Below are 25,763 nucleotides of genomic sequence, written 5' to 3'. Positions count from 1 at the left end.
CCTTCTTGGATTCTTACCCTGTGGTAAGCCTCCTTGACGTCTAACTTAGTGTAGTACTTTGCGCCTGCAAGCCTTTCTAAGGACTCATTAATAAGGGGCAGTGGGTGCCGGTTCTTGACAGTAATCCTGTTAAGACCCCGGTAGTCCACACAAAGACGCATTGTGCCGTCTTTCTTTTTGGCAAAGAGGATAGGCGCCCCCGCTGGGGACTTACTGTGCCTTATCCAGCCACGCGCCAAGTATTCCTCTAAATACTTGCGCAACAACTCAAGCTCAGTCTTGGAGAGGTTATACAACGGCTGGTGGGGTACCTTAGCCCCTTCCACGAGGTTGATAGCCAGATCCTGCGGTCCATGGTCCGCCAGGACCCTTGAGTCGTCCTCCGATCCCAATTGGGCAAATTCGGAGTATTGCGGGGGTAACTGCTCCCCTCCGGCCCCTTCTAGGCCGGTTTGGACCACTGAGGCAACAAGACAGCCATACACATCCGCAGTGGGATCGCGCATCGTCTTTTCGAACTCCTCAGCCTCCTCTACCGCAATCTTCCTGTAGACAGTCCTATCCTTGGACTTTGTACCCCGAAAAATCATTCTCCGTGTAGAGTAGCTGATCTTAGGCGAGTACATGTCTATCCAGGGCAACCCTAAGTATACCTGATACTTCTGAATGTCAGCCACTATAAACGGTACATTCTGGGTTTCTTCCTTTCCGCGCGCGTCTCTGATCCTAATGGCAACCTCTGTGGTTCCATAGACTAACGCCTTACCGTCCACCCCCTCTGCCAACAATCTTGGCAAGGGTCGGACTGTCAAGTCATGCTCCTTTGCGAGCATGGCGGAAATAAGGTTCAACTGCGAACCTCCATCAATCAAGGCTTCTACAAAGCCTGATTGGCCGATAGCCACCTTGGCTGTCAGTAACTTGGTTGGCTTTAGGTAAAGCACGTCATGAAGGAGCCCTAGATCCCGAGTCTCTGGGGAGTGTGCAATGTGGGCAGACAAGAAGGACTCTAGCTCCTCTGCCCACTGCCTTTCCCCGACTTGGGATTGGCCGACTCTTTTTGGGCCTCCTTCGGCTTGGGACAATCTTTCTGGAAATGTCCAGGTTCATTGCATCCCCAACAGGTCATGTTGGGGTCTTTTGGGCCGCTAGGGTCCGATTTGCGTTGCTTCTTCTTGAAGTTCCCCACAAAGGCCTTCTTGGCCTTTTTCCGGGTCTTAGGGGGCCCCGCACGATCTTCATGTGTAGTTCTGGCGTGGCCCTCCCTTTTTGCGGTTGGATGCTCCGCCGTAGGTGCGGTTCGCTTTGTCTTGTTCCAAATAAACCGTGCCGCCGTGTTGACCTTGGATACTGTGTTGATATCCTCAGGGTCCCTACCCATGAGTTCCTTCTGTATCTCAGAGAGGAGTGCGCCCATGAAATCCATGCGGCGCTGTTCTTCGGAGACGTGTTCCATCTCGCTCCACAGTGTATTGAGTCGAGCCAGAAGGACGTTCGGGTCCTGATCATGCCTCTGTCTGAGCCGTTTTAGGTCGTTATGGGCCTGGAGACGTCGCATCTCCAAGGGCCCGAGGCAGTCGAGCATCACCGCCTTAAGCTGAGCCCAGGTGGGCTCCCAAAGGGTCCTCTCGTAGGTGGTCTTCGCGATATGTATCCCAGGTGGATCTAACGGTTTCGTCTAGAAACCTAATCCCAAAGTCTACTCTTTGGGTGTCCGTTGCGAAGCGTGAGGGCGATCCCTAAAGATTGCCTCACAGTCGCGCGCCCAGCAGTTATACTGCTGGCGATCGCGGTTGCAAACGTCTCCGGGTCCTTAGGGCGAGGGGCGCCTAGATCAGTGACGCTCTCTACCCTTCGGGTGATGGTGCGGGGAGAGAGACCTCATCGAAGACAGATAAGTCCCCCTGTTGCACTTTGCGTTTGAGTTCCCTTAGCTTGGTCAGCTCGCGGAGGTTTTCCTCCCGCTGGCGCCAACGCCTGAGTTCCTCCAGCTCTCGTTCCAGCTCATCCTGTCTAGGGGCGTCCCCCCCGACAGTGGTGTTGGACTCTTCCTGAGAAGCCAGTTCAGGTAGTGCCCGTGTGTTCTGGCCTAGAACAGGGCGTCCTGGGTCGTTAGCGGTTGAGGTGGTCCCTTCTGACGAACTTGCTCGTCAACGTCTGGTGTTGGGATGCGAGGGCTCGGGGAGTCGCGGTCTGTAACGTCCCCTACTAGGTCGACCCGTTGCTTGCTGGCCCTTCTTAAGTTGCGAGTTGAGGCGCTGGGTAGACCGGCTCTAGAGCTCATTGTTACAAAATCGGGTGCACATGGGTATCGTAGGGAGAGCGGTTCGAATGTCAAGCAATAGAGTCTTTATAGATACGAGATGCACCGCGATAGTGGAAGTAGAGGTATATTGCCTTGTAAGACTAGAGACGAACCGCTGTCGAGCCACAACAGCGGTAAGGTAGGCTAATATACTGCGATTGCTTGGCATACCGGCCCGAACGGGCCCGGAGTAACCTGGTGCCTGACAAAAAGCACGAACAAGAAGTGGTACAATCAGAAACGGAAGTGAAAGAGCAACCTCCCGATCCAATTACATTTCAGCGAATCAAATATGGAACAGCAGTATTGGTGGGCGTAGTCCCCTTGGCCTCGCTGTTGAACGCCTCCAACAGATCTGGGGTGGATAGTCAGATAGCCAGTCATTCAGTTGGTGGTTTCACCATGGACATTCTGTCGATCAGCCTCGTCGTCTTTCGTCAACAATCTGATGGCTGTCCGGAGCTTCTCGTGTGCGGCCTCAAGTTGAGAGTATGATGCTTTGAGCTTAGTGTAACTGTCGGCCAGGTCTGCCACTTGAGCTTCGAGATGGCGGACGTACTTCTCTTTGCGCTCGCGGAAGGCGCGCTGAGCTGCGCGGTTCTGAGCTCGTCGCCGCTGCCTATCCGTTAGTACAAGATCCCGCCAGACATTGTGAGAACAAACCCACTGTTGAAATAATGTTTGTCGCCTCCGTCAATGTGGACTCGGAACTAGGTATATACGCTAACTTGCAGTGTTGTATTGGATGCGAGTTGTAGCAATGGCTCTCGTGATCAGAGTCAAGATCCGAAAACGGCATTGGCTGAGAGTGTGATCCGAGCTGCGTTTGGTCATCAACGATGTGATAATAGTAACCGTGACCTAGGGTTGCAGGGAACTGGTCGTCTGTAGAGGAGGTCTTAGTCACGTTAGGGTGGAAGCGTCAATGCTGTCATGCTTTGTAGAGTACATACTGGCGATCCGCTTGAATTGGGAACATCGGCAAGATACGCCGGCATTTCCGATATAGTGCTCGTGGCCCAGGTTGTGTAGTGTCCCTGAGACACTCCGTCGATCAATGACTGGAAATCCATGGTGCGTATTGTATGTTTAAGGCCGTCGAGTGAGGACAGAAGGGTGGATAGTGTCTGCACCGTGGGACATACGACGCTAGGCTCGTTTGATACTCCTGTCTAGTGCTCAACCGAAGCAACCGTGGACGTCTGATTCGCGAAGTTGATGTGCGAGCGCAGACGTGAGACTTGAAGATAACGTGCACGTCGTAGAGATAGACCAGTACGAAAGTGGGCCACCTGAGACCTTATATTAGGATGCGCATAGGTGCGGACGATGCATCCGCCTATACCAGAGTTGATGCATCGCATTGACAGTGTAGTTTTGTCTGCATCGAAGCCCTTGGTAGTCTATAACAGTATCACAATAGGTGCGTTGAGCTTGTCTGTTTTGCCATGCGCGTCTGGCATAGTTTAGCTGCGCGGCACGCTTGTGGGCAGACTGCCCGCTATGGCGGGGTCTCACCACTAGCTGGCGCCGACGTAAGCGAAAGCGCATATGACGCTGAACCATGGAATTTCGCCTAGCCATAGTTCGCCGAGAGATCCCCGCTCGACTCCGCCTCCCATAAGTTAGCGGCAAGCCGGCGGCAGGTCAGCGGCAGGTCAGCGGCAGGTCAGCGGCAGATCAGCGGCATGTTCCGACATACGACTTCTACAAGGTTAATGAGGGTCATGGGGAACCGCTCCCACTTGTAGAAGTCGCACCTGGTACCGTGCACTGACAGATGTCGAGCCACCGCACTGGGCGAGCCACCCAACAAAAATAAAGACCCCAAGAAAACGAGGCTATAGAGCCACCCACAATAGTTGGTATCACGAGATCTCATGGTATAGTAGCAATCAGATGCTTGCGATGAATTTAAACTATTTGAATTTTTGAGGAACTTTGATCTAACGGCCGCGCATGGTGACCCTTGAAGGCTCCAGTGCGGCAGGTGCACCACTACTCTCGCCCACAACACGACGACGCTTTGTAGATTTTGGTCGGGCAGGCTGTGAGGCTGTTCACTTGGGTGTCTTTGTCCTATCGCCAGATATTTCTGTGGTTGCGGCCTGTTTTCCCTGCTGTTTCTGCACCCTCGCGGCAGCGAGTCGTTCAGCCTTCGCCGTGCGCTCCTTCTCGCGCGCCTCCTTTGCAAGTTGTTGTACCGCCTTTGCTCTCTCAGCCATCTTCTTTTTATATAGAGTTGTTGCTGCTTTCAGCTCCCTTGCCTCTGTTTTCTGGAGTTGTTCGGCTTCCTCTTCGCGTTATTTTACCTGTTCGAGCACCCGCGCTTCCCTCAATTTCCTAGGAGACCAGAATACCGCGCCACCATGATGCTCCTCGCGCTGTTGAAAATCCAGAATCTTGATCTTCTCCTTGTACTTCTGTTTAGCCGAAATGGCGGTGCGGAGACCGTCGTTTTCGTGGTGGAGAAGTTCATTTGAACTTGTAGCGAGTCCAATGAAGAACCCAACCTCCGCGCGTCAACTTTCGCAGTATTCTTCACAGCAGCATCAAATAACCTTCGGAGTTGATTCTAGGTATTTCTATCACCGTCCTCGCAGAATTTCGGATTCTCATCTCCTTCGGAGGTGGTGGCTATGAAGCGTTTTAGTATAACCACCGGATCGGGCGGCGCGACGCCTGTAGCCCTAACTGAACTTAGTACATTGTCTTGCGTGAATGAAGTGGCCCATGAGATCCAAAACAACGGGAAAAAGTCGCCTTTCTTGATAGGTATTAGGCCTTGGCTGCGATGAAGGTGTTGCGAAAGTTCGGGCCCAGTATTTACTCGAAAGAGGCTTGAACATTATTGTATCTAATGGCTGTAAACTGTGAGTTGAATGAGGTGGAAAGATGATCAAGAGTATCCTATTGGGGTTGCAATACTCAATGAGATCTATCGTAAGGTGACTCCCATGGCCATTGAGGATAAGTAGACAGTAACTTGTTGTAACGGGCTAGAGCCCGGATGCTATAGTGATCCTCGGTGGAACCTTCGGAGCCTCCTCGGCATTCTAGAAGCTTCAAGATGCTACGCGAACGATAAGCTAAACGTATATAGATATCGCAGCACCATAGATAGGTTTTCTTCTTCATCGAATACAATCCTGTTACCAGGCATCGGCATACTTTGCGCAGCCCCTTACACTTTGGGACGAATACAGACCTGTTGAGCCGCCTCTTCCTCGACCCGAGGTGCCGTCGACGACTACGAACGAGTTCTTGAATTGGAGGAACAGGCCTCTACAACCAACGCGTCTCATCGACGAATACGAGCGTTATTGTAAGTCTGAGCAGGTCTACGGTTTCACAAGCGCACTCGCCTGGTGGCTAGAGGATACACAACAAAAGAACTATCCAAACTTGAGCAAAATGGCTGTGGACATACTATCAATTCCTGCAATGTCTTCCGAACCTGAACGACTCTTTTCTGGGGCAAAAATAACCATTACAGATCGTCGAAATCGACTTGGGAGTGATGTTATTGAAGCATTAGAGTGCCTAAAGTCATGGTTTGGGTTACGAGAATTTGAAGGTGACGATAATGTAGCCGTCGCAGTAGAAGGATGAGGGATATATGGGATGTATTGTAACACTGACAGTATATTGGGTTCTTGGCAATACGGTACAATATCAATCAGCTCTATATTGGGTAATACAATACTTACCTGCCCACAATACAATAATATTGTTAGGGTGTCATATTGCCAATATACGTATTGTTTATATTATTAGCAACACTGACTATATCACGGAGGAAAGCTGCTGCTGCTGCTGCGCTCATTGGCAGGTCACACCACAAAACACCGAACAGCACCGAGAATGAGAGAGCACATTCTATGCCTCGAGGGCACGAGGGCAAGCTAGCATACACGGAAGCTGAACGCTAGGGAAACTGTAGGTATTGCGGTCGCAACACACGAAGCAACACGCCTCTACGAGTCTTGAACAGTGTGTCCAACAAGCAAGTAAAGTAAGAATCTACCCCTCTACTTTACTTGCTTGATGAAAACATTTACTTTACTTGCTTGCTTGACGAGAATCCTTTACTTTACTTGCTTGCTTGACATTGCTTAGTGATGTTTCCTGATTTTGAATCTATGATAGACCTGTGAAAGCATACCGGTTCGAAGAAGGTGCCTTTGGCATTCGATCGCTACCACAGTGTCTGAATTGAGGCGATTTCGTTCATCTGTGATGACCTTCTTCGTTTGTGAGAATACGCGCTCACACTCAGAGCTCATTGCCGGACAACTGAAGAAATCAAACGCCATCTTAGCGAGCACAGGGTAATCAGATGCATGGTGAACCCACCACTCCAGAGGATCCTCGACATCTTGATCGGCCTTATTAGCCCTAGCCATAAACTCATCAAGCTCAGAGGTGAGTTTTGTACGCTTCCTTCCTCGCGTAACAGACGCTGAAGTAGCGGCGAGCCGCTGACGACGCTTACGAGCTTGCTGGAAAAGATCAAGCGCAGTATCGCTATCAGTAGTAACCTCATTATCCTCTTCTTGTGTTGCTTCAGCTATGTCTACTTCCACAGCTGCTTCCTCGTAGCGTGCGTACACATCCTGCACTACCCGCTTTGCCTCAGCGATCCATTTCTTCTCATGACTCCATTCGAGCTCGAAATAGGTAAATTTGTTCGCAGGATGCAGGGCAACGGCGCATCGGTACGCTGGCGTAGCATCCGTAAGGGTGTAGTATTCTTCAAGCTTGGTGCGGGCAGTATCAATGGCGCATGAATAGTATTCAGAAACTTCCTCCGGGTGATCGTCTGCGAACTTTCCAGCCTCCTGGAGTTTTTTAAAGAGGATATCAAGAGACTCCAGTGTCTCATAGAGTGAGCCATGTGCTCCTTCAAGGCCAGCTTTATTAGCCCGGCCTTCCATGCGTTTGGTCAGGTCTTTAAATGGTTTCAAGATATTGAAGAACTGCTCTAAATTGACCCAATCATGCAGAGTAATTATATCCTGTGGGATATCGTATCCCTCACCACTATGACAATAGTGGAGAAAGAATAGATCAATTGCGTGGCGGAGCTTGAGAGCTCTCTCGATCATGGCATACACAGAGTTCCAGCGGACGCCGCCGTCGACCAATAACCTAGTGTAGAGTTGTTCGATGCTGCCTTGATTGTACGCCTGCAGGATATACCGTTTCAGAAGCTCCCGCCGCTGGTCACTCCGGTTAATCCACACGCAGAAGTTGTGGAGCTTACCGATAAAGCTCTGCTCCCTCCATATCTCAAATCGCTCATCGTCGGATGCGCCACAGAGCTCTTTCTCCAGCTTGCTGACACCCTGCCCAAAGAGGAGAGCTTTGACAATGAGATTCAGGATATGGCCGACGCATCGAAGGCGGCTCTGCTGCGTGACTGTGGGATACTGCTTTGCTAGCTCTTCAATACATGTGTCGTTATTGCTAGCGTTGTCCATCATGAAGAATCCAACGGTAGCAGGTATATCGTACGACTCGATAACCGTCGACAGCACCTTTGCAATGTTCTCGCCAGTGTGAGGGCCCTTTAGAGGCTGGAGGTCGAGAAGAGCTGTTTGCAGCTTATGCTTCTCGTCCAGGAAGTGATCAACAACTGCCACATAGTTCGTTCCTTCTTCAGACGTCCAGGTATCAGTTGAGATATGGATCTTGCTTTTGGTAAGATGGAGCTTTTCTTTCAGCCAAGTACGCCTCCCACCATCACCGTCCCACATCTCTTCAATCCAGGTGCTAAGAGTTGACGGGCTTTTTGGCAGAACCTTTTCTATATCCTCTAGGCAGCTGGCAAAGATGTTACGGGTGCGTTGATGCGTCGCTTGTCGAAAAGTAAGGTCAAGATCAATAGCCCAGTCAATAAACTCTTTCTTGAACTGAGAGTCGTTAAACATCAAGCGCCGGCCTCCAAGGTATGGTATGGAGCTCGTTGTTCCCTTAGCCATATCGAACGGATTTGACGCCACTGGTTTGTAGCCGAATGCTTCGAGTTTGTGCAGATGCTTTAGATGATAAATGATACTAGTAGTAGCCCCACTGTTGAATAGCGCGGAATCATGCTGGCCACCAATATGGCAGTACTTGCAGAGCTAGAACTTGTTATCTCCATCTGTTGTAAGCTGCGCGCCATGTTTGTAGATTGCCGAGGATTGGGCTTTAGAGTTGAGGGTACGCTTGTGAGGCTGACGATATCGAATTGATGGCAGTGGCTTTCTTTCATAGCGAATTTTGTCCCATTCAATATGGAAAGTGCATTGAGTAGATGTCGGCAGCTCTCTTTCACGGGTGGTTGGTGTAGAGGCCTTATGGGTTGGAGTTGAAACCGAACTTGGGGTTCCTAAGCGGCTCTCTGAGGTAGAGCTAGGGGGCTCGGAGGGGGTTTTAGGCAGAGAAGAACGTGTAGACCTTCCACGAGGCTGAAAGAACAGGTGAGAAGACATATAAGCTTAGAATTTGGTAGCCTTGTAAATAAAGTTACCAGGCTACCAAATTCTACTGGAGGTGTCAGATTTTTCCCGGCACATCTGGCTCCCTGTGCGACTCCAGCCAATTACGATTTTGCCGGGTGCCACCCGGTGAAATCATAATTGGTTCGCTTAGCTAGCGTCACCTAACTCATCTTCGACATGCCTGGTACAGCAATTCTGTCAAGCAACTTGAAGTTACTTCAAGTAATGTGAAAATCCTTACTTGTGCTTGCTTGAATGAGCCTTTACTTTACTTGCTTGTTACGTAATCAAGTAATGTCAAGCAAGCAAATCAAGTAACTTGGTTGTTGGACACACTGGTCTTGAACCAAAGCTACAAACACAAGGCTTCAACCACGGCATACACATGGGGAACAGCAATCCAAAGAACAGAAACACATCCAAGATACGTCACTTCTTCTGACGAAATATGCACAGTGGTAGATAGAAGCCAAACACCCGACTTCTGGAAATAGCTGGCTCTTGTTTTCAGGAGTGACGTGAGGCGGCATGGACGAGCGTGTGTGCCGTGTCGTCTGTCAGCCAAATTAGCCAACCGGGCATAACTACGGAAAGAATGCGGATGAAACCGAGTAGGATATGATCGATCAATCAACCAATCCAGAAGGGCCAAGGCACGTGACAGGCGAGTGTGGCGCATAACTGATGGCCGAATGTCGGAGGGTTTTGTTTAAGATCGCGTCTCAAGTTAGAGTGGATGAGAGAACGGTGCGGCAGGGGTAAGGTGAACTAGAACAAAATGTGGAGCATCTACTCATAGCAAAGTCGTGATGCAGACGCGAGAAGACGAGGGGCGTCACCGTGTACACCAAGGTACCGTAGAAGGCACGATACGCAGCACTTTTGTGGATCCACAGAGTCAAATCTCTGGAAAACACTAGCTTCAAATCTTAACTTCAAATCCTTGACCTCGGAGGTCTTAGAGGTGTCGGCAAAGGTTCCCGGACCTCTCTGTAATATGCTTTGAGAGCGTACGGATTTGTAATATTGCGATCTACCAAGAGTAATCCCAAGCCATCTAATCAATATGGATCGCCGTGTCGAGTGGTTGAGGTAGACGATGAGCATCTAGGTCATGGTGACCTGCAGAATGTTAGTCTGTGTGGCACCTGGGCCCTTGGAAAGTGTACGTACCAATTCCTCTGCGGAGACCGGATGGATAGCCTAGACAAAGATAGAGGTGTCAGCCATGTGGTAGAGTAGATTAAGAAGTCTTTCCCCGCAATGAAGTCTAAGCCACGTGTGGCTAACAACGGCAACCATTGCCACCTCCTGCATTTTGTATGCGCAGGTGGAGCTAAAGTCTTGGCCGGTCGTAGACAAGAAAGAGGACGAGACACATACCACACAATTATCCAAATCTTTCTTGGTTGCACCCATCTTAATCGCCACGCCAAATCCTTGCAAAATCTCACTACTCGCCTGGCCGAGAATATGCAATCCCACAACCTTCTCCTCTTTGCCGGCGCAAACGATCTTGTATACAGTCTGCTGCTTGTCCTCAGGATCCATCATGGCGAAGTATATGCCGCTAAACTCCGTTTTGTAAATCTTCACGTCGTCGCCGTACTTCTCCCGGGCTTCGGGCTCAGTCAGGCCAATGGATCCGATTTCAGGATGTGCAAAGACAACGGAGGGGATATTGGAGTATTCAAGATACGCATCCGGGTTATCGCCGAAGAGGCGGTCGGAGAGGCGCCGACCGGCGGCGATGGCGACCGGCGTGAGCTCGAAGCCGCGGTCGCAGACGTCGCCGATGGCGTAAATATTTGGTAGAGACGTGTTCTGGTACTCATCAGTAACGATGTGGTTTTTCTTGTTGAGCTTTATACCAAAGTCTTTGATGTGTAGGTCTTCGATTTCAGGGTCACGCCCGGTTGCGAAGAGAACCTCTTTGACTTCGACAGTATACTCTTTCTTGGTTTCAATCTCTTGGTAAGTTACGCGCTTCAGGCCGTTGCCGATATCTTCGACTTTGGTAATCTGGGAGCCCTTGTACAGGTTGATGCCCTGCCGCTCGTATTCTTGTGTGACGGCGTCTTGGATCATCGGGTCGAAGGTTCGCAGGAGCTTGTCTTTTCGGATAAAGAAGTGCGTCTTGGAGCCAAGAGCGTGGAGCATGCCAGTCATCTCGACACCAATATATCCTGCGCCGCTTGTTGCGATGCTCTTGGGCTGTTCCTCGAGGTCGAAAAAGCCGTCACTAGTGATGCATAGCTCCTTTCCAGGTATTTCCGGAACCTTCGGTCGCCCACCAGTTGCAATGAGGATATGCCTCGCCTTGACGCGCTGAATGCCTCCGTCATGCAGCGCAACCTCGACCTCGTCCTTGCCCACAAATTTCGCCGTGCCGCGCAGGTGCTCGATGTGGTCCTTGTTGAGGTTGTTTTCGTAGATGCCGTTTAGACGCATCACGTATGCATCTCGTTTCTTCTTGAAGTACGGCCAGTCGAAGGAGGGCTGTTCGCCCACTTGGAAGCCATACGCCTTCGCATCCTTGAAGGTTTCCGCAATAGCTGCCGCATTCCAGGTCACCTTTTTTGGCACACAACCGACGTTTACGCAAGTACCGCCATATCGATTCGATTCGACCGCAATGACTTTGGCACCGTGTTTAGCTGCTCGTCGACCAGAAGCGATACCGCCGCTACCGATGCCTAGCACCAAGTAGTCGCACTCCTTAGTAGCCGACGCCATGGTTGGGCTTGACATAGGAGAATGGGATGTGAAGTAGGACAATCACCAAGACGCCACGGTTATTCCTGACGTGGGGCGTATAGTAGGAACGTGCGAGCAAGGTTTGCTTGGTAAATGAAGGGGCAGTGTATCGGAGACTCTCTGGATGAGATCGCAGCCTACAAACGAATCTTTTGCGCATGTAGACTGCTGGGTGGGATGCAGTGTCTACTTATAGAATGGCGCAAGAGCACCCAAAACGTAACAGTCAGAAAGCATGGACTAGACCTTAGTAATCCTAGTTGTTCCTTGTAAGCGGGAGCTGCAGCATGCAGTTCCTCACTAAGCAAACGCGTAAATTGGTAAAACATGCGCGTCAGAAGATGATGACGAGCAAGCATGGTGGAATGTGGTGGGCCTCGGTTCGCCCCTTTCGCGCCTTGCCGCATTGGTCAGCGACCGTTGCGGGACATTACTGTACCGAGTCTGTGCGCGTGACGCCCACCATCGCGTAACCAGTGTGTCCATCAACCAAGTAAGTTACTTGCTTGACATCAGGGCGCTAGAGCACTACAGTGGGCCAGACTAAATTAGTTGGAACCTTAAGCACCGACGCGTGACACTGGCCAATCATCTCAAGACAATCTGCTTACGTTAAAGCAGCCGGTTGAACCGGTCGGTCTCAAGGGTCCACAGTTACTTGGAGCCCTGGTGTCAACCAAGTAACTTACTTGGTTGATGGACACACTGGTTAAGCCCGGTGCCAGGCCAGCCAAGCGCGCGATCAGCGGCGATGATGCAGGGTTGCAGGGTAAGTGCGCCTCATCTATGCTCAATCAAAGGAACTAGAAAATGTGGCAAACAAGGAATTCAGTCCCCTGTTGTACACTTCATCCGAGCATTCCGGAAAGCTTACTATATCACAGTCCTAGACAACTTCATTAGTTAATAAGCAAGCGGTATATTACTTGTCTATTTTCCGGCACTGTAGCTCTGAACTCAGCATACCAGCACCAGTACAAGTCCTCAGCAGTTACTTCTACCTGCTCCGCTGCTGTATCTTAGAGTATTCATCAGCAGTTCAACTGAGCTACATCATGGCCACTCCCAAGGTATGGACACAGTCTGAAGGCTCTATCCCTAATCCCGACTGACAACAAATAGTTCACTCTCTACACGGACTCCGCTTCCCAGTGGGCTTATGTTGCTCACCTTGCAATTGACGAGAAAGGATACGAGCGTTCCGAATACGAATCCAAACAGGTTGGGCTCCGTAAGTGAATCTTCCATGAACATATGCGGACTGAATCTCTAATCAATGGGTGTAGTTGATGGCGAGAACTTCTCTCCTGCATACGTCAAGATAAATCCCAATGGCACTATTCCATCACTAACCTCGGCTTCTCTCGCTAAACCCCTCATCGAAAGCGCGGACATCGTGAAATACGTAGACGCTAGTCGATCCAACGGCGCCTCCTTATTCCCGACAGACCCCCAGCAGCTGGCCAAGATCAACAAACTTATTTCGCACGTTCATCAGGACAAACTTTCCACGAACCTTGTCCTCCTACAAGCTCGTGACTGGCAAGAATTAGAAGCGAACAAAGCAGGCGGGATAAAAACTTTCCTTGGCAACCGACAGCAGAGACTGGTCAAGTATGGTCCCCTAAACCCAGACGTGCCATTATATGCCACGCGCATGCCTACGAACGGATACCTCAATGATCTCTACACCGCTTCCAACGTCGGGCCTGAACACGAAGAGTTTTTCGCAGGTACAGAGCAAGGGTACAAAGATTACGCTGCAGGGCTCAGAGAACTTGATTCCATGCTGGTACTGCCCTTCGCAGCTGGTGACAAAGTCACGGCTGCGGATTTACACATCGCGCCGTGGCTGGCTCATGCGATGTGGGCTGCTGGTGGGGAAGAAATTGGCGACTTTGAGCCTCTCAGGGCCCGTATCGAGAAATCTGTCCCTGGTTTCGAATTTGGCGAGAAGACAAAGAGGTGGTGGGCTAACATTTCGGCGAGGCAGAGTTTCAAGAAGAATTACCCCAAGTTGCATTAAGCAGTTTCCTTTCAAGGTTGGCCTGTGAAGGGAGACGTTGATGATGAAATTTACTCCCTTCTTACTATGGTCTACGTCGACCTAGAGATGAGATTCGGCGTGAACAAAGCTAGGGCACAGTAAAGACCCTATTGCTGTCACATGCTAGAGCATGGGAAGCTAGGCGGATCACTGGACAGTAGTGGTTCAATTTCTTTCTGCTTTCTGCTTTCTGATTACCGTCGCCTGTGCCATTGATGTAACGCCATCGGACACGCCTTACCATGACATTACGACGGCAAGGCGAAGCTATTAAGAAGATGCTGCACTTCAATGTACAGTCACGGACTAAAGCTGCACGTAAGGCGCATAATAGGGCCAGTCGTCTGGTGGTGTCGAATGTTGCCCACAGTCATGTTGTCGGCTTGCACTAGCACTCACATTGCTCCGCTCTTATCGCCGCGTTTGATTGACTAGTGGATTTATTGTATAATGCAGGCTAAACCTGGGTGTTGTCCTACTCTTCATCAGAGCTACTCTTTATCAAAGGCGTGTCAGTGTGCTTGGCATCAACCGCTACCGTGTCCGTGCACCCAACGATCGGAGTCAACCAACGATCAGGGCATGCCGAGACCAGCGGGTCAATGCACGCGAGCACCAAAACGCACTTTTCTCCTCAACACCATAACTCCACGAAATGTTAACTGTTTTTGATGCGCTTAAAAATGCACGTGCAGCGAGCTCAGACGGACAGATTCGCTACCAGGAAAATGCTGATCAGACGGGATTCTCGAGGTCGACGTTGTCGCGCAATGACCGACGCGTTACTGTCCCGCGTGCGGAGGCAGACCTTCAACGACGCAAACTGTCACCACAACAAGAGCGTGACCTCTGCGATTACATAGAGGAGCTTACTGAGCGTCACTTACCACCTACAAGGCAGATGGTCAAGAATTTTGCAGCGGAAATCGCCAAAGATCACGTCGGCGAGACCTGGGATACTGACTTCCTCAACCGTGACACCAAGACGCTCCTCTACAAATGGACCACTGCAATGGACAAAGTACGCCACGCGGCTGATAATAGCGGCAAGTACAGGGCCTATTTCAGCCTCCTGCACAGCAAAATCGAAGAATACAACATCAGGGCGGCCAACACGTACAACAAGGATGAGAAAGGCTTCGCCATCGGTCTCGTCGCTAGGAGCAAGAGGATCTTCAGCAAGCGCTTGTACGAGAAGCAGAAGAACAGGCAGTCGCTACAGGACGGCAACGGAGAGTGGGTGACGCTGTTAGCGAGCGTCTGCGCCGATGGCAGCGCCGATGGCAGTGCTCTGCCTCTGGGTCTCATTTTCACAGGCAAGGACAACGCCATACAAAGCTCCTGGATGGAGGATATTGAGCCAGGAAAACACTCAGTATTTATTCCTGCAACGCCTTCAGGTTGGACGAATGACGAGGTGGGGCTTGCCTGGCTGGAGCAGTTGTTCACAGTGTGTCCATCAACCAAGTAAGTTACTTGCTTGACACCAGGGCGCTAGAGCACTACAGTGGGCCAGACTAAATTAGTTGGAACCTTAAGCACCGACGAGCGACACTGACCAATCATCTCAAGACAATCTGCTTACGTTAAAGCAGCCGGTTGAACCGGTCGGTCTCAAGGGCCCACAGTTGCTTGGAGCCCTGGTGTCAAGCAAGTAACTTATTTGATTGATGGACACACTGTTACCACCCGCCATGAATACCATCGTTTGTAAGGATAAAACGCCGTGCCTTGCCGCACTCTGCCATGCGAACATCTTACGTTCGTTGCTCCGCATCTCAAGGGTCTCACATGCTTGCTTATAGGGCGTCCCGTGGAGAATTGTTCGCCGTTGTGGTGAAAAGCACTGCCCCTCCTGAGCCGGCGCCCACCACTTCGCCACCATCTGAGAGAGTCGTCTAAAAGAACTCTGCTTTTCAAAGCAGAAATGTACGCGTATAGCACCATCGACTGTACCTTGACAAGATGCACTACTGGAAACGAGTTTGGGACGGAAGGAAACCGCTGGCGAGTCTTGCACCACGGCTTTCACCCATGTCAACCAGTTAAACTTGCATGGCATACAAACGCAGAGTAACTGCTTTGGATGCGTCCCCCATCTGTTAGTTCTTATAGCCGCTTGGATTCCAACTAGGTCGGACGGCCTGCCGCGTCCCTTCAAGTTCCTTATATCGCCTTCGTGCATTTAATTCTAGGTTGCTGTTTTCCTCAGTACACTCGTAGCGTCACTTTTGCCGCATCTTTCTCTGACTGTGAGTCAGATGCAGACGAGTTTAGCTTTAGGCTCTCTCTTGCGCATATAACCATCATCACTAAGAGGTCTTGAAGACAAGACGCACCATCCGACTGCTCATCGTGACTGACGGTACCTACCTGGTACGGTTCCGGACCATGCTTTGGACTTACGTGCCTCATTCAGCCCCCGGTTCTCACTTTCGTTGTTACTTGAGTTTTTGGATTACGGTTCCGAAAGTTTTGTTGTTGTAAGAGGCTGAAGCCTTGGTTAGTAGTACTTGGCCTGTGGCCTTCGTTATAGCTGGTTGGGATAGGCTGCAACCCTCGGAGCGTTGTCGGGGCTTCATCGGCGCTCCACGGACCCTTAGAAGTTTCTCGAACCTAGCACTACGTGATACATAGACTCAGCGCAAGCGTAGTGTAGCTTCTCTATCGAATTCATTACTGTTATACCTCGCACTTATGGTCAACCCATCGCACCCTTACAGTTGTCATAGTAAACAAGATCCCATACTGATACACACTATACCGTGTTTTGCTGACGGCGTATGCTTGTTTGGCGATCCAACTGGTGAATTTCATGCATGTGGCCCCTTTAGCAAGATCTTCCCATGCGCGTGGCCCCCCTCGCCCTTCTGGAACGCCTTTGCTACATCCTTGAAGTCAAAGACGGAGTCGACAACCGGCCTCAGTTTGCCCTGATCGATCAAGTCCCCGATCTTCGCCAACTGATCCGCATTCATATCCACAATGAAGTAGTCCACCTTCGGGCCGGGCTCCTTGTTCATCTCGAGACCGGTCTGGCTCACGAGGTAAAGGTGCAGGCCGTCGTTCTTGATTAGTTTTCGGGCCTTCCTCGCTGTATCGCCTCCCACTGTGTCGAACACCACATCCACAATCTCGTCAATAGAGTCCAGCTCGACCTCCTTATAGTTCAGGATCCGGTCCACCCCGAACGATTCGAGCAGTTCGAAACTCTCTTTGGACGACGCTGTGCCAATGACTCGAGCCCCAACCATCTTGGCCATCTGCACAGCCCAGATCGCTGTAGGACCAGCCGCGCCCGGAATCAGGACAGTCTGCCCAGCGGTAATCTTCGCATGATCGAATAAGCCCTGCCACGCGGTAAGAGCCGAGAGCGGAATGGACGCAGCCTCGGTGAGGCTCAGGCTTCGAGGCTTGGGAATCGCATGGGTAAAGTGGACTTTCGCATAGCCGGCCATGCCGCCATCGGTGCTCCTGCTGGTGGGAAATGCCTTGCTGATAAAGCAAATAACCTCGGTGCCGAAATGCAGACCTCTGTCGTGCTGCGGAACCTTCGACCCTACCTTCACCACAGTACCGGAGTAATCCTCTCCGAGAATAGGGGTCCTGTATGTGCCGTCATCTCTCTTGTGGATGTCCCAGTAGAGCTCCATCCAAATGACGCTGCAGGCGTGTATTTTGATGAGGATTTCGTCATCCCGGACTTCTGGTATATCTTCCCAGACGATCTTCAGCTTCTCGGGACCGCCGGGAGGATGATGGCGTACAGCTTGCATGGTAACACTTGGTGTTAGACTTGAAACTGTGAGAACAGAGACTTTGGTAGATACCGAAAGTAAAGATGTCGACCTAGCGTTGCAGCAGGATTGCGACAAACAAGACTTATAGCTTCTGGCTCTCCGGCGTCCTACAGTTGCGTTGTCATGGCATCCATGTGAGCGGTCACAGCAATAACCGGGAGACTTCGGTTGCAAGACGCGGCACTCAATAACTCTTCACGATAGTCTCCGGATCTCAGTGATGACATGACGATCCGTGCCTGGTGGGAAATGATTTGTGGGCAAGTTCACTCGACCCACGGGTGCTCTTACTAACGATACCACTCCACAATCGGATATATAAGCCACTTGCATGGCGGAACCCAGCTCATTACATGATATTGCTAGACTTCGTGGTTCGAAGGCCAACATCATCACTAATAGGACTAGCAGCAAGAGCTGACGAAGGCTTATGCATAGTTTCTGTGACACATCCACAGTAATCGCCACCATCGTAAGCTAACCATCGTAAGCTAATCATGGTAGGTTAACCATAGTAAGCTACGGGAAATTCGGTTAAGCTAGCTAACCGGGATGTTGATCACCCGGGGATGTTGATCACTCACAAATCTCAGCACTCCCACACAAAACACGTGTTTATCTTCTCAACGTAGCTACAATTGCCACTCTGTACACATAGACTGAAGCGTTCGAGCTGCTGTTTCAGCTGCTATATTTTCTGCAGCCTTTTCCTCAGCATTAACATCGCGCTGTGCCTCAAGAAGCTGTGACGCCTGTACGGCAACCATGATTGTCTCTACATTTGCAAAGCGTTGATTTGGGTCAACACGAACCTTCTTTCGTGGCTGTTGAGGCTTAAGAGCCTCAAGTTGACTATAGAGACTTTTATTCTCTGTTTCAAGCTGTGCTGCGCGTATATTTGCTGTAGCAAGTGCCTTGCCTGCTTTTTCAAGGAGCTGATGAGTCTTACGCCCAACACTCTCGTTCCTGTGAAGCTCTCTTCGAGCTATAAAAAGATCACGAGGACCGTGAGGGGTAGAGAAGTAGCTCTTAGTAGGTTGAGGCTGATTCTGACGTGGCGGCGTGACAGGCCTCTGGGTTACCTGAGATGAGTTGACTACCCGGTCAACATTGAATGGCCAGATACCCGCAGTAGCCCATCCTGCTCGTATAACTCTCTCAGTAATTGCGCGCTCTCGTGCGTGATAATAAGCTGTGATAAAACGCTCTTTTTTAACACGCGCTGCGTCGTCAAGGTACGAGAGAGCCTGGATTTGCTGCCGATAGAATCTCTTCACGAGTGAGAATACTGAGAGGTCCAGAGGCTGTAGGACATGAGAAGAATGAGGAGGTAGAAACAGAAGATAGACCTTGTTCTGTTTGCAAGCCCATAGGAAATCTAGGCTAATGTGGCTGCTGTGGCCATCTAGGATTAGCATCCTCCAGCTACCGTCAAATGGAGCTGTCTCGGGCAGATATACACGCTGCAACCACTCAACTCCTATCTCATTCGATGTCCAGCCATTCTCTGAGGTTGTAAATAGCCATTTAGGAATTATCGTAGGAAACCAAGAGCTCTGTAGGTGCTTTCCTTTAAATATAACCGAACAGGGTAGTTTCTTGCCCGTAGCCGACACGCACTCGATTATTGATGCCCACTCGCGGTTCTCTGGGGACTGATGGTAAGCCTTCTTCTTCTGACTAGATGCGAGCACTCTGGTGTTAGCACATACACCTAAAGCCTTCCCAGTCTCATCCATATTCCATATATCCTCAGCCCTTATGCCTAGCCTCGTACGAGTCCTCTCAAAGAGCTCCAGGAACGCGCGTATCTGTGCTGGGTTTGCTCCCTCAGCTCGAGCTGCCTCAATCTTTCGACCTACGACAGATGCGACGCGTGGGTTACGCTTGAGAAAGGCAGCCATCCAATGCTTGCCTACGGGTCTGTGGTCTCCATTCATCCGGAGGATTCGGTTCGCCATTTCTCGTGCGCGTGCATGGGAGGGAGGAAAAGCTCGTGCGTCTTCTTCGAGTATCCATTGTACGAGGAAGTCCTCCTGCTCTGGAGTCAACCGCTGCTGGTATACATGGCTGGCTTGGTTGCTTTGTCTGCCGCGTATGCGCGTTGAGATTGTGGATTGCGGGATGTTGTACGCCTTTGCAGCTGCCCTCTGACTTAGGAAAACACCGGCATCGATATCGCTGATAGCTGCTCGTATAGCTGCTTCACGGTCGGCCATTTTGGTTGAGTATGTGGAGAGATAACACGTGTTTTGTGTGGGAGTGCTGATATTTGTGAGTGATCAACATCCCCGGGTGATCAACACCCCGGTCAGCTAGCTTACAGCCGATGACGCCAGACCTTGCATCACTAGCGCGCAGCATCGTCAATGATTCCAAAGCACCCGCCATGGACACCCGCCCCCCCCCTTCCCCACACACACACACACACAGACGACCCGTGCATAAGGATTGTGGGGAGTTCTACCTGATCATACTGTGGTTGGCTGTAGACGGCAACGTTACTAAGGCCAATCCGACTCTTCCGATGCCAGTTGCATACCGAAACAACAATCACACTTTATCATGAGCGATGATCCCGACCGAGCAACACGCTCGCTCCTGAGAAGGCAGACATACCAACAGAGCCCATCCTAGTCCTACTCCACGCATATATACAATGGCAACCAGAACAACCGTGCCAGATCCACCACCGTATGATCGTCGGTAAGACTCGCCAGGACGCAGAGTACTTAGGACTTGTTGCGGCTAATACGATAATACCAGCCGGCCGCGACCAGTTACTGAGCTTGCGTTTCAGCACAGGCTACCTAACTGCCCTGGAAAGTCCTCGGTCGGGCTCATAGTCACGTTTCCACCAAATTCCTCGACCCCGCCGCATCGACATGCTGGTGCCTCGGTTTCGGGCCTGGTCCTCGAAGGGACTCTGCTGAACAAGATGAACGACGACCCGACTTTTGTGGTTGGGGCAGGCGGCTCGTTTTTCGAGGCCCCGGGTTGTCACCACAGGGTCAGCGATAACTATAGCGCGACGGAGCCAGCCAAGTTGCTTGCAACATTTGTCGTGGACACGAAAATAGTAGAGGAGGGAGGAATCGAGGCACTGGTAGAGATTGACGAGGAATACAGAGAACGCTAGTTTAGCATGTATCATTCAATCAGAATGGGAACTGGCGACAAGCTGCTCCACTGAGATCCATCAAGGGTTGGTTAGACCGAGGCGCTCGTGAAGGTGAGGAGTATAAGAACGTTGGGTTTCGCTTGTTACGTGCAACCAGAATTTGGAAGGAGAAGCTACCTTTGATTGCTGTTCTTCCCATTGTTCTCCTGGGTTCACCTTTGCTACGATCTTTCTTTGATCATGAGTCACATGTACGCTGCCTTGCTGGAAAGGCTTCGTGGAGTGGTTCAGTGGCTTGCGCTCAACACACCTTACTCATCTTTAGTAACCTACTCATCCAGGGGAAATAGTCTGTCTGTGCGGTCACGGCAACAAGCCGACGTACTGACACCAAGGCTAGTGAACGGCGATAAGGGTATATCTCTCAAAGTGTCTCAGTAACGGCAGTACGACGAGCGCATGCAGCTACAGAAGCTCCGCCAATATCGAGCCGCTTGCTCGCGATAATTGTGAATGGCACTGCTTCGAACGGTGGGAACAGCGTAAGGCAAGTGGCTAAATTGGAGTGCCGGTCTAATTTGAGGCTAGGCAACAGCCGATAAGCCTTTAGGGACCAGCACTACAGATGCCCTCCAGATGATGTGATTGAGATGGACATAACCCTCCTGTCGTCCAAGCAGTCCCGTACATTCATCTTTACCTACACCCGTTCTTGGTTCCTAATCAAAGGCTGTATGACGCTGCGGTATATGGCGCCCTTTCTCAAAGCCAGGACGTTTTAGAAGCTTGAGCAGCCACTTTTCCAGGTGAGGGAACTCCTCAAGGCCGACGCCATCCGAGCCTTGGGTCGACCATGATTAGCTTCCTGAAATCTTTGAGAAGAGGGGGAAACACCTACTATGAGACGAAACCCAACCCCAGCAGGCAATATCGGCGATGGTGAGTCGGTCACCAACCAGATATCCATGAGGAGACTTGGCTAGGTGCGTATCCATCGTGCGGTAGAGGCGACGGGTCTCAGCATCGTAGCGGTTGATGGGGTACTCAATCTTCTCCGCTGCATATCCTGGAAGCGCTGTTAGCCACTGAAAAGCCAGCGATCTCTCGTTGACTGACTTCTGAAATGCTCCAGCTGTCCTTGCATGGGCCCCAAGCCACCCACCTGCCACATGAGCTAGACGGAAGTGTTAGCGAGTGACGCCTACGGGAGGTCCACGTACCCAGCTTATTGTCTCCCAATGTTCGAGCGAATTCCTCGGATACGACACTTTGTGGTCTTTGTCGTAGCGGTCAATGAGGTACTCCATAACGGCTCCGCTCTCAAAGACACGGATCTGCTTTCCATCGTACGAATCCGTAATGGCCGGAATCCGGCCATTCGGGTTAATGTTGTCAAGGTACCACGGCTCCTTCTGTTCATTCTCTCTCAGTTTCATGTGGTGCAACTGTACATGTGTGAGCCCCTTGGACAAGCTGCCCTCGCCCGATATGACCTCGTACCTTGTACTCCAGTCCAAGCTCCGCAAGCAGAATTGGGACCTTGATCCCATTTGGAGTTGCCGCTGTGTAGAGAGTAATTTCAGTCTTTGTGGTCATGGTGAGTGCTGTGCTTGCCCATGTTGTATTGGCGAGAGTAAATATGCGACGCGCGAATCGTAGTGAGTTGTGGACAGAGCTAGCACTTATACCTGGCATTGCCTGGGATGACCTTCGAGGAAGCCGGACTATGACTAAGTTTGTCAGGGCGGGTTTTTGCGGGTGCACTGGACTGGTGTGACGGCCGATAGAAGCAAAGCCGACCGCTAAGGAAAGGGAGCAAGGAGTTTACCGTTGGGCAACCGCAGAGAACCTGTAAAATGTACTGTGTGAACTCGTCGGAAGCATCTCCGCGGACATTGCTTGGCTTGTGCATCGAAAGGCAAGCTATCGATGCGGGAGTTGAGTGACCTGTACAGCGAAAGCGGTCTGCTGCTCACCTCGGCATCCGATACCAGAGTCGGCCAAGGCACTGTATTCATTGAGCAGGCGATTGGAATCGGCCGAGTTCATGCGAGTGCACTTACTCTTCGTGTCAACGGGACAGGATATCCGTGCCGAATATGCAGCTCGCTATTGGGCGGTCGGACGAGTTCGGACGAGTTCGGACGTGTTACTCAGCAAGCTGACGCCCTTCTCAAGCGGGACCGGTCCCATCTTCTTCACTCACCACTGTACGACAATGACAACCTGCGTGAGATGAGTCTCACACCTGCGAATCGCATGCGTCTCGGAACGCGAAGCTGCGCCGAGTGTCGACGCCGAAAGGTCCGTTGCGTATTCTTGCCCCACCGCAAGGGATGTGAGAGCTGCGCAACCCACGGCACACCTTGCAGAACTCAACAACCTAAGCGACGGCCTGCAGTTTCTCTGCAACGATCCGAAGAGCTCGGGGGTGCATTCCGTCAGTTGCCTGATATCGCCCAGTTGGGCAGGAGCTCTTTCCCGGACTCTCACTCGTCTCCCTCCTACCTCTCCACAGCATCTTCGGATGGCGCACAGCTCCACGCCGCTCTCGACCCTTCGGATGAGGGAATAGGGCATCTTGAGAGTGTACCGCTGATTAACCTCTTTAGAGATGCCAGGCTAATCCAGAGTATCGACGGGTCGCCACACAAGTCGGTTCCTACCGCTGGCTTGGATGTACGTGTGCAAGACGCTACCCGGTTGCTCATGGACTCTGTCCCCAGCCAGCCAACGTTACGGTTGATACTCTCAGAGACCAACCGATATTGGCTCACTTGGCCTTTGTGCTATTATGGCAGCGACACATCCGATTTCCTTCAGCCTGATCGGGTAAACATTGCTCAAGACTTCATCTCCTCAGCGTTAACCTCTCTCAACCCGAGCTTGGTTGCAAAAGCCCTTTTGTTTCTCTGTCTGTGCATCCAACAGCTCGCGAAGCAATGTCGAGCACGCTCGCTGTTACCAGACAGAGTCCACTCGCTGGTCGAATCTTACATCAGCATCGCCTCCACATTGCTGTCCATAGACTCCGAGCACGGGGGAAGCATTGACGCACTAGAGTCACGCATGTTCTTGCTCAAGATCTGCGTGACCACGGGCAAGCCACGAAAGGCATGGACCACTGGAAGAAGCGCACTGGAGGCAGCCTTACTCCTTGGCTTGCACCGTATTGACCAACAGTCTACGGATCGCAAGAAGAAACTTTGGCGATTGATTTGGCAGTCTGACCGACACTTGTCTTTGCTTCTTGGACTGCCCTGCGCTATTTCTAATACGCATCCAGGAGTCAGGAACAAACTTGGTGGGGAGTCCATCATCGAACAGATCCTGTATGAGTGCAGCTTCTTGGCTGGCGCGGTTGCCGAGAGGGACCAAGAATTTGGCATGGCGGATTATGCAGTAACGGTAGAGCTCGACCGACGACTGCAACAGCTACAATATTTGTTTCCCCCTTCCTGGTTTCACTCCACGACGGACCAAGAGATTTCTGTCGATATGCACTATTACATACAGATTGCGATGCTGCAATACTTCCTTCTGTCGAAGCACATCCATCTCCCGTATATGCTGAAATCTACCGCAGAGCCCAGATTCCTGCCCAGTCGGATATCAACTATGGCAGCATCACGAAGCATCATCCAGGCTTACCATCAGTTACGTGACGATCACCGAACCAAATCTATCATCTGCGAGCTCATGGACTTTGAAGCTTTTAGCGCCGCGGTTACGCTCATTATCGGCATCTTTTCCGAGTCCAAAGGTGGCCTCCGCAACTACGCACAGGCAGCGGGAGACTGGGCTATTGTGAGAACTTGTGTCCAAACGCTGAGGCGCACAGAACAGCTTCTTGAATGTTCCATCGCCCGTCAAGGAGCGCAACTGCTGGAGTACCTCAGCATGGCTTGGGAAGGCAACGGCGATGCTCCTGAGAGATTTGAGAGCATAATACCTTTCTTCGGTAAAATCAAGATCAACCGAGCGGCTGTGGCAAGGACTCAGGAATGGGAGAGCGGGAGAATGTATCCGATGGACGACGTCTCAATGAATCCGCCTACAAATGCGAGGGATTCCAGTTTGTGCTACCATGACTCAGGTTCGCAGTTATTATGGGAAAATACGATAGAGTTCAGCGCCAATCCTTCATGTTTTGACTACGGTGCAGACTTAGGTGGTAACTGGCAAGACCCAGTTTGTTTCGGAGCAGCGTACGAGTGGACTCAGTCTTTCAGTCATGTTGAGACGACGGATACAGTTGCTGGTGACATGCGAGATTGGACTTCGACATCAGCTCCATGAATAGCTTAAACTATTATGCTACTGACAGTTGTAAATGTACGTCTGCGAGCGAGCTGCTCCTCGTCCACTCTGTCACCTTGATAATCTGTGATGCGATATCAGATTCCGGGACTGAATGAATCGTCGTACAATATAGGAACGTCTTAACTCGCCCCGATGCGGCTAACGTCCGGGCAATGCTATTTCCTAGGCCAAACACCTGCCACCTCTTTCCGAAGATTTCACCAAAAGCAGCGACGAATGAGGTTTTCACGGGGCGTTGAAAGTGCAGCGGTGAGACTATGTTTAGCGCGCAGTTAATAAAAGAATAACGTTAACCCAGGCGAGCCGCTACCTCGAGCGAGCTGCTACCTTTGCTAAGACCCTATCATTAATGGGCGAAAGGATTAACGGCTATAGCCCTTAATCCTCCGAGAAACCCTGAATGAGCGACCCTATCCCAGGGCTGCAACTGGAGTCAGGGCTCCCTATCTAATATGAGGTGACGAGAGAGGCCGTTCTCGTGCCAAGCGTCGCTTCATACCATGTCCGTGCACACAATGCACGCCGTCAGTCAATGCACGCGCATCACCAAAACGGACTACACAAAATTGAGGCTGTAGAGCCACACACATAAGTAGTTATTATAAGGCAACTTAGCAGAGTACTCTATAGACCTATGCGACAAATTTTCTCACCAATACTTTCTTGGCCGGAGGATTTTGCGGCCGCGAGTGTTGCTTTGGTGTGGCGGTGTTGGAGTACGCGCCGTGCGCGAGGCACCACCCACATCATCTCTAGCACTACGTTTCTGCTTCTTCCTTGGTGCTGCTTGTTGTGGAGCCTTGCGCTTGCGTGTAGGCGGCTTTTGGATAGTTTTCTGATGGTCGCGAGCTTGCCTTTGGCGCTCTCTCTCTGCCTTGCGTTCAGCAACTTCCTTGGCCTTCTTAACCTTCAGCCGGTCGCG

General features: G+C 51.1%; 7 protein-coding genes across 7 annotated transcripts; 3 read left to right on the top strand and 4 right to left on the bottom strand.

Annotated features, from left to right (window-relative positions):
* Positions 1-2,689: 2,689 nt before the first annotated feature.
* Positions 2,690-3,378, bottom strand: ALTATR162_LOCUS5060 (uncharacterized protein; the record flags this gene model as incomplete). The annotated part of the gene is made up of 3 exons (XM_043312677.1): positions 2,690-2,920; positions 2,973-3,203; positions 3,259-3,378. 3 exons carry the CDS (start codon positions 3,376-3,378, stop codon positions 2,690-2,692), a joined length of 582 nt encoding a protein of 193 aa, XP_043168612.1.
* Positions 3,379-9,900: 6,522 nt separating this feature from the next.
* On the bottom strand, positions 9,901-11,529 carry ALTATR162_LOCUS5059 (uncharacterized protein; the record flags this gene model as incomplete). The annotated part of the gene is made up of 2 exons (XM_043312676.1): positions 9,901-9,915; positions 10,177-11,529. The coding sequence occupies 2 exons, from the start codon at positions 11,527-11,529 to the stop codon at positions 9,901-9,903; spliced, it is 1,368 nt and encodes a 455-aa protein (XP_043168611.1).
* A 1,076-nt stretch (positions 11,530-12,605) lies between these two features.
* ALTATR162_LOCUS5058 (uncharacterized protein) lies at positions 12,606-13,576 on the top strand (the record flags this gene model as incomplete). Its single annotated transcript, XM_043312675.1, has 3 exons — positions 12,606-12,620; positions 12,673-12,781; positions 12,837-13,576. The coding sequence occupies 3 exons, from the start codon at positions 12,606-12,608 to the stop codon at positions 13,574-13,576; spliced, it is 864 nt and encodes a 287-aa protein (XP_043168610.1).
* Positions 13,577-16,410: 2,834 nt separating this feature from the next.
* On the bottom strand, positions 16,411-17,373 carry ALTATR162_LOCUS5057 (uncharacterized protein; the record flags this gene model as incomplete). The annotated part of the gene is made up of 1 exon (XM_043312674.1): positions 16,411-17,373. The coding sequence occupies one exon, from the start codon at positions 17,371-17,373 to the stop codon at positions 16,411-16,413; it is 963 nt and encodes a 320-aa protein (XP_043168609.1).
* A 2,683-nt stretch (positions 17,374-20,056) lies between these two features.
* ALTATR162_LOCUS5056 (uncharacterized protein) lies at positions 20,057-20,536 on the top strand (the record flags this gene model as incomplete). The annotated part of the gene is made up of 2 exons (XM_043312673.1): positions 20,057-20,103; positions 20,164-20,536. The coding sequence occupies 2 exons, from the start codon at positions 20,057-20,059 to the stop codon at positions 20,534-20,536; spliced, it is 420 nt and encodes a 139-aa protein (XP_043168608.1).
* Positions 20,537-21,237: 701 nt separating this feature from the next.
* On the bottom strand, positions 21,238-22,114 carry ALTATR162_LOCUS5055 (uncharacterized protein; the record flags this gene model as incomplete). The annotated part of the gene is made up of 5 exons (XM_043312672.1): positions 21,238-21,359; positions 21,417-21,584; positions 21,635-21,692; positions 21,739-21,963; positions 22,019-22,114. The coding sequence occupies 5 exons, from the start codon at positions 22,112-22,114 to the stop codon at positions 21,238-21,240; spliced, it is 669 nt and encodes a 222-aa protein (XP_043168607.1).
* A 639-nt stretch (positions 22,115-22,753) lies between these two features.
* On the top strand, positions 22,754-24,817 carry ALTATR162_LOCUS5054 (uncharacterized protein; the record flags this gene model as incomplete). The annotated part of the gene is made up of 1 exon (XM_043312671.1): positions 22,754-24,817. One exon carries the CDS (start codon positions 22,754-22,756, stop codon positions 24,815-24,817), a length of 2,064 nt encoding a protein of 687 aa, XP_043168606.1.
* Positions 24,818-25,763: the final 946 nt, after the last annotated feature.

This window comes from Alternaria atra (assembly GCF_907166805.1).
Source record: "Alternaria atra isolate CS162 genome assembly, contig: 24, whole genome shotgun sequence".
NCBI lineage: Eukaryota > Fungi > Ascomycota > Dothideomycetes > Pleosporales > Pleosporaceae > Alternaria > Alternaria atra.
This window is presented reverse-complemented; position numbering and strand designations above follow the sequence as displayed.